The following is a 6,829-nucleotide window of genomic DNA, read 5'->3' on the forward strand; positions in this document are numbered from 1 at the left end:
TAGAGGCACAATAAAACTGGGTAAAAATCAGTAGACCATATGATTTGTGTTTTTTCTTTCAAATAGTCTCCCTACAACATTTGCAACTTTGGACATGGATGGTACACGAAAGCTTATCTTTGCTCTACCAGGTAGGGATGGTGAGAAAATTTGGTATGTTTTTACTAGCCTTATGACTTTTGTTTGTTTACATATATATATATATATATGCAGTACTGTGCAAAGTTAGAAACCACAATTCATTTATTATTTTTTGCAGTCAAAACGGTGATTATTAATTTGTCTGAAAATGTTTCTGAGGTGTTTAAAGATAATCCTCTTAATTAAGGAAAAAGTTAGAGGAAGTAAAAAAAAAACAGGAATTTCCCAAAAAAAACATGGAATTCAAAAAATGATTAAAAGAAAGTCTCCTAACAATCACCTGGAAGACCTGCTAGACACCAAAACTGTCCCCATCAGATAAACAGCACTTAAAGCTTTCATCTTTGAGAGAGAGGAGAAAATCAAGCTGCTTCAGATCTGAAAACATCCACAGGTGTTTCTGTCCATCCTTCCACTGTGAGAAGACAACTCTTTGTTATGGGTCTGAAAGGATGTGTAGCTGTCAAGAAGAACCTCACTGAGAAAAGGAGACGGATACATCAAACAAAGAAGCTGAACAATGGACTGACCACCCCAGAGTCCAGACCTCAACATCACTGAATGTGTTTGATTACTTCAGAAAATGATCAACCAGCTTCTAAGACTGAACTTTAGAGGTGTGTCTGCAGATTCTTTGAGAAACTGAAAGTGAGTCTCCTGAAAAGAATGGAAGCTGGAATAAAGGTGAAGAGTGACACACTGAACACTGAAAAAATTGTAATATTTAGGCTTTTTCATCATTTTCTGAGGCTGAAAAATCAAAAACTTGTACTGAATGACTGTTTTGACTGGAAATAAAATATATGAAGGGTGGTCTCTGACTTTTTTGCACAGTAAAGTGACCCTTTCCAGCCCAGGGATGCCAAAATATAGCCAGTGGTGGGGATTTCTTATGTCACATCTTATTTTCAGAAGTCTTCAAGATACCATGCTGTAAAGATGAATGTCACAAAAATATCAAAATGTTAAATATATAGATGTTTTAAAATGTCTGCTTTTACTTTTATGTTAGATGTTGATTGTTCATAAAATAACTTGAATTTTGATGCGTATTTCTTGAAATGAAACAGAATTCAACTTTTATTATCAAACTACCCTCATTTGCAATGCAAGAGAGAAAAACTGACCATTGAAGCCCACATGAGATCATGGTTTTCTCTTTTTTTCTTTTTTTTTTCCCTTTTTTGTATATATGGAAGTCTGTTTTCTGATGAATATTGTAATAAGTTGGGCTGGAAAAGGATACGCAACAGATTTTTTTAAAACCTGCCTCATATCATGATCTGTCTGATTCCGAATGTCTGTCTCAGCCCTGCTCTCTTTTTATCGCAGGTAATCCTGTGTCGGCTGTCGTCACGTGTAACCTCTTCGTCATCCCCGCCTTGAGGAAGATGCAGGGAATTTTGGACCCCCGGCCCACCATCATCAAAGCCAGGGTAAGAGTCAGTCTGCTGCCCACAGCAGCAGCTGAAGGTGTAGAAGATAAATGTGTTAGCGTCATAACATACAGGCATCATCAGATCAATTATGTGTTTGTGTTCAGCAGTTATTAATGTAAGTGTTATAAAGTGTTTTCATTAGAGGTGTAAACAGACCTGAAGGTGATGATTCAGCTGTATTGATTTTGTAATGTTAGAGTTGATTGTATGTTCTTTATTGTAAAGCTTTGTGAGTTGTTATATAACATTCATATGATGCTGTTATGTTTACATTATTATATAAATAGCATAAATTTAGTTTTAATAGTTTACTTGTTTCAGTTGATTAAATTTGTTTATGCATATATTTTTCACCATTTTTTGTTTTCACTCCCTGTTTATTCTGTATTGTCACGCTTAGCTATATTGCAAATGAGGGTCACCTTCAATGTACTCTGAATCTAAATAGAAATTGATCGATTGATTGATTGATTTATAGCATGAAAACATGCAAACCCAGTGAGTTGTGTCCTCTCTGATGTTTGCAGTTGTCTTGTGATGTAAAACTTGACCCACGTCCTGAGTATCACCGCTGTATTTTGACATGGCACCATCAGGAGCCCCTGCCATGGGCCCAGAGCACAGGTACGTACATACAGGCACCAAACGAGAAGGATAAATTCATATAAACACCAACATTCTCTGACCGCGTGCTCAGTGGGTGACATTTTTATATCAGAGTAATTCTGGACACTCACTCAGCGCACATCAAAAACTAACAGCTGATCTATCTATGCTCCGCCCACAAATGTGTTCTTTCACATCTACTATGATGAAGCTTTACAAAAAGCTAGGTTGCGTGTTTGGACTGTGCCTTGCACATGTGGTGGTAGAGAAATAAGACAGATTGAAGGAGGGGAGAGAACTCTGAGAACTTGGGCTGGAGTTCTGGGCGGCTTCTGCCTGTGATTAGAAAGCCAGACCCCCCTTGTAAGTGAGGTAGGACTGTAATAGGACCTGTAATAAGGAACAGGGAGGAGATGGCGTGGTGGCATGGTTTGCAAGAACTTCTTCACAGGAGACGGAAAGTAATGTGAATTTATGAGGCCCACATGTCAAACACAAGGCCTGCACAACCCTATTCGACCCACAAAATTATTTTAATTTTCTATTATTATTAGCCCATTTCACCATGAGCTGCATCCCTACCATCCCCATCATGCACTGCAACATAATGTGCATCTGTGGGACAGCACCATAAAAAGAAAAGATGCCAGGTGTCTAGTTCAAACAAACAGGCAGGTTTAAAAAACCTACCGTACACTTGGGACATTTAAAGAGGTTTAGCAGTTATCTGTAGCTAATGTATCCTATTGTTTTATGTAAAGCCTCAATTTTTATAGAAAACAATCTATTTTTTTGTAATTGTTTTTGAATAGTTCAAGTATTCATTGTCTATTTTCTGTTGCAGTTTTGGTATATTTTAAATAAACAATGGTCAGTTGGGCTCATGGCAAAATGTTAAGTAAAAATGAAATAAAAACAAAACAGCTGGCCCACAGATTTGTTGAGATTTTTTATATGGCCCTTTTAGTGGTTGAGTTTGACAGACCTGGTATAGGGCATTAGATTGGAACAGGAGGGATTTTAGGCATGTTCCCCTTCCCGAATCCTCGGCTCGCCATCACAAAACTTAAAGCGGAAGTGGCGCGATATGCTGAAGTTATATGTTAGCAGATTGTTTCCACAAACACAGAGGACCACACCGGAGTTGGCTGGAAGCGAACCCCAGACCACTGATTTCACCGTCAGTTCTCTGGACCACTCCCAAGCCCAAAAACAGCTTTCAGTCTTGGCCAAACATACCAAACTTGCAAAGCAAGCAGTCCTGGGTCCGTAAAAAACTCTAGTGTGAAAACACCCTGAGGTAATTTGGGGAAATTGCTCTTTATCCGTGTGAGGTGGCCAGTCGAATCCCTTACAAATGAAATTCTGCTAAAGCTAATCCAGCTCGAGCGTTGTTGGCCCTATCATCAGGAGACCGCAAGTTCGATCCCTGGTGATGCTACAGCCGTCCGTGACTGGAAGTCCAAGAGAGCACATTCGGCCTCGATCTCTCGATCAAGGTCATCATTCGATCTCTCTGGGTGAGTGTGATGCTAGTCTTGGCAGGCGTCTGTTAGCTGATGTTACAGAACTGCCTGTTAGCGTTCTCTTCCGAGGGTGTTCAGCTGTCCAATGACATTACGTGAGCGGCAAGAGATGCAGTGGCGCTTCACAGGTCTCGGAGGAAGCCTATGTCTTCCTTCGCTCTCCTAGTGCTGGTGGTATCGTGTGAGAACTAAGGAGAAAATTGGGAAAAATTGAAAAAGAAACTAATCCAGCTCGAATAGGACCGAGTCTAATACTTCAGACTAAATTTTCTGCCACAGCTGTTCTCAGGTTTGAGTTTCTCCTTCGCTTGATGGAGGAAGTAGCGCTTAGAGATGGTTGTGATTGGCTGAGAAGCGCATCAGTCATTATGCAAACATCAATTTGTGAGCAAGCCAGGAGCAACTAACCAACTAAGGGCGGAAGCAGGTTTTCATCAAAAGTTTCCTAGAAATCTGAAAAGAGTGGAATGAATTGCTTTAGGTATTCTTTATTAATAGTTTCTGTTTTTTCCGTTTATCCCTCTCGGCCTCAGGGAACCAGGTGAGCAGCAGGCTATGAGCATGCGCACCGCCAACGGCCTCCTCATGCTACCTCCCAAGACAGAGCAATACGTGGAGCTGCACAAGGGTGAGGTGGTGGACGTCATGGTCATAGGGCGGCTATGATGTCATCAAAGACGGACGGAGGAGCGGAGGGAAGACCACGGAGCGAGGGTGGTTCACGGTGCATGCCCACATATCATTGACTATCTCTGTAATATGCAATGGCACAGCTAGTTTTTATTGATTTGGATAACGTTGAAGTATAGTCAACATCTTGATCACAGAACTAGATACGTTAAAAAAAAAGAAAAAAAGCATTAAAAAGATTCTAGTATTTCAAAAAAAAATATAACTTTTAAGTAAAAAAAGTCTAATTATAAAAGAGATTTATTCTGTAATATATTATTATTACTCTTATTATTATTATTAATTATTATCATTATTCTTCATTATTATTATATTAAGACAACTTTGTTCTTTTCATTGCAATTGCTTTGTGTGTTCAATGCTAGACCTTATCGATAGCTGTAGCATTTTAATAGAAAGCAGTAGGTGCCTGCCAGGATTTAACAAAAAAAAAAAATATTATTTCCTCATCTTAACGATAAAAAAAAACAGATGAAGAAATGAAATCTGTTTTTTTGAGAATGGGGGAAAAACAAGTACAAAACAAGTACGAAATCCGTGTGTGGTACTACTGGAAAGTGGCACTTTCTGTCTCGGGTGTCATTGGCGTGACACTTCTGTTCTTTCTCCCATTAGTATGCATCATTATGGCTTCACAAAGAGCTTTGCTTGTTGTTTATCTTGTGAGTCTTGTTTATGTACGCAGTGCCAAAAGCGAGGGCGGGTGAAGGTTGTGCTTTGGGGGAACACGAACCGGCCGCCCAATCCCTGAAGCTTCCTTATAATCACCTGACCTGGTGAAGCCCTCCCCTCCCCCCAGGGGGCGGAGCCACTGGATAAACTTTTATTTGAGTAAATTCAAAAAGAAGAGAGAAAGAGAGAAAAAAACGACTAAAACAGCTTCTTTAAGTGCTGAAAGCCTTTTTAACCTACTACACAAAAATGTACAGTTAAAAAAAATGAGAATCATATTGTACAGATCTACGTGACCAGCACTCCTGAGGAAAATGACCAAGCAATGAGGAGACATTACTGAACAACTCTGTACAATAACATTTTCTGTAATGATATGAAACTGATGAGAGAGACTATGATAATAAAATCCTTGATCATTATATAAAAATATGCTTTGTAGAGTTTTCTTTACATTTTGAAATGAATGTTATACGTGTTTAAGTTTGGGTCATTTAACCTACACCGATACCAGCATCCAATATCACCTGATACCATGTGATGTAAGTCTACTACAGTGTAACTAATGTGATGCAGTAAATCCCACAGATGCTGAATCCATAGCTAGCTGAAATAAGCGTTATCCTCGCTGTGGCGATCACATGTTTACACTTACAAAAAGTGAGCGAGAGGATGGGAGAGAGAGAAAGAGAGAGAGAGAGAGACTGAAACTGCCAGCGCACTGGTCACTTTGGATAGCAGATAAAATGATAATATTTGTAGTGTAGACATAACAACGTCTGGTTCCTAGTACTATAATGGTAAACAATTTTGACCTCGTAAGTTTCTCTAGAAAGACGCATTTCATACTAAACCATTCTGAATGATTTTGTTTACATCTACACCATTCACATAGCTACAAAATCAATGGAGTTCTCATTTAATAACATATACCACAAAAAACTAACTTAACTTTCACATGGTGTAGCGCCAGAGAACTTGTAGAGAGGAGAATCACTGCTCTGTAATGTTATCTGGGTTTCTCAAACACTAGAGGGCGAGTCCAAAATGAACAGGGTTAAGATGGAGCATTTGAGCAAAATCATAGGTTATAAATGCTTAAACATTTTTAATGTAAAAATTAATTTCCTGAACTCTGAATATCATATCATTTTAACACAGTTGTTATATTTTAAAAAGCTTTTAAACTCGAGTTATAGGAGTTTAAAATGGGCCTCATGTACGTTCATGGCGTCAGCGAGCGCGAACAGCCAATTAACTGCTCTGCTCGCCAACCAATCAGCGCTCAGTAGCAGTAATGCCAGCGTTATGCTGCCCAAAACCCCTTTACTGTAGAAAATAGGAAACATATAGGTAAGTTATCTTTTGCTTTTTTTAGTAAAATACATCCTTCTATTTTCTAAAATTAAAGGAAAGCTCTCGGCAAGTGATTAGAAACTATTTTAACTATTACTATTAGTGATTAGAAACTATTTTAACTACCACTATTTTGGTTTTAAGCGTTGAGCTCCATGGGCGCTCTGCTGTTTTGCCATCATGTTTTTGATATAACTAGGGAAACAGGAAGAGGCCAGACTCCTCTGGTAGCACTAACATGATGCAGTAAATCCCACAGATGCTGAATCCATAGCTAGCTGAAAATAGCAGTATCCTAGCTGGGGCAATCACATATTTACACTTACAAAAAGTGAGTTTCTACATTAAAGTCTGCTACTTAATTAAATATACGGCAGAAAAAGGTCCAAGAACTAACTT

At 38.9% G+C, this 6,829-nt stretch overlaps 1 protein-coding gene across 1 annotated transcript in view; it reads left to right on the forward strand.

The window, feature by feature from the left end:
* Positions 1 to 5,504, forward strand: part of gphnb (gephyrin b) — a 172,067-nt gene extending 166,563 nt beyond the window's left edge. Inside the window, 5 exon segments of the mRNA XM_036582197.1 lie at positions 67 to 131; positions 1,474 to 1,577; positions 2,108 to 2,204; positions 4,246 to 4,263; positions 4,266 to 5,504. Coding sequence (XP_036438090.1) covers positions 67 to 131; positions 1,474 to 1,577; positions 2,108 to 2,204; positions 4,246 to 4,263; positions 4,266 to 4,378 — 397 coding nt within the window. The 3' untranslated portion in view covers positions 4,379 to 5,504.
* The last annotated feature ends 1,325 nt before the right edge of the window (positions 5,505 to 6,829 follow it).

The sequence above is a fragment of the Colossoma macropomum genome, unplaced genomic scaffold (assembly GCF_904425465.1).
Source record: "Colossoma macropomum unplaced genomic scaffold, Colossoma_macropomum, whole genome shotgun sequence".
Classification (NCBI taxonomy): domain Eukaryota; kingdom Metazoa; phylum Chordata; class Actinopteri; order Characiformes; family Serrasalmidae; genus Colossoma; species Colossoma macropomum.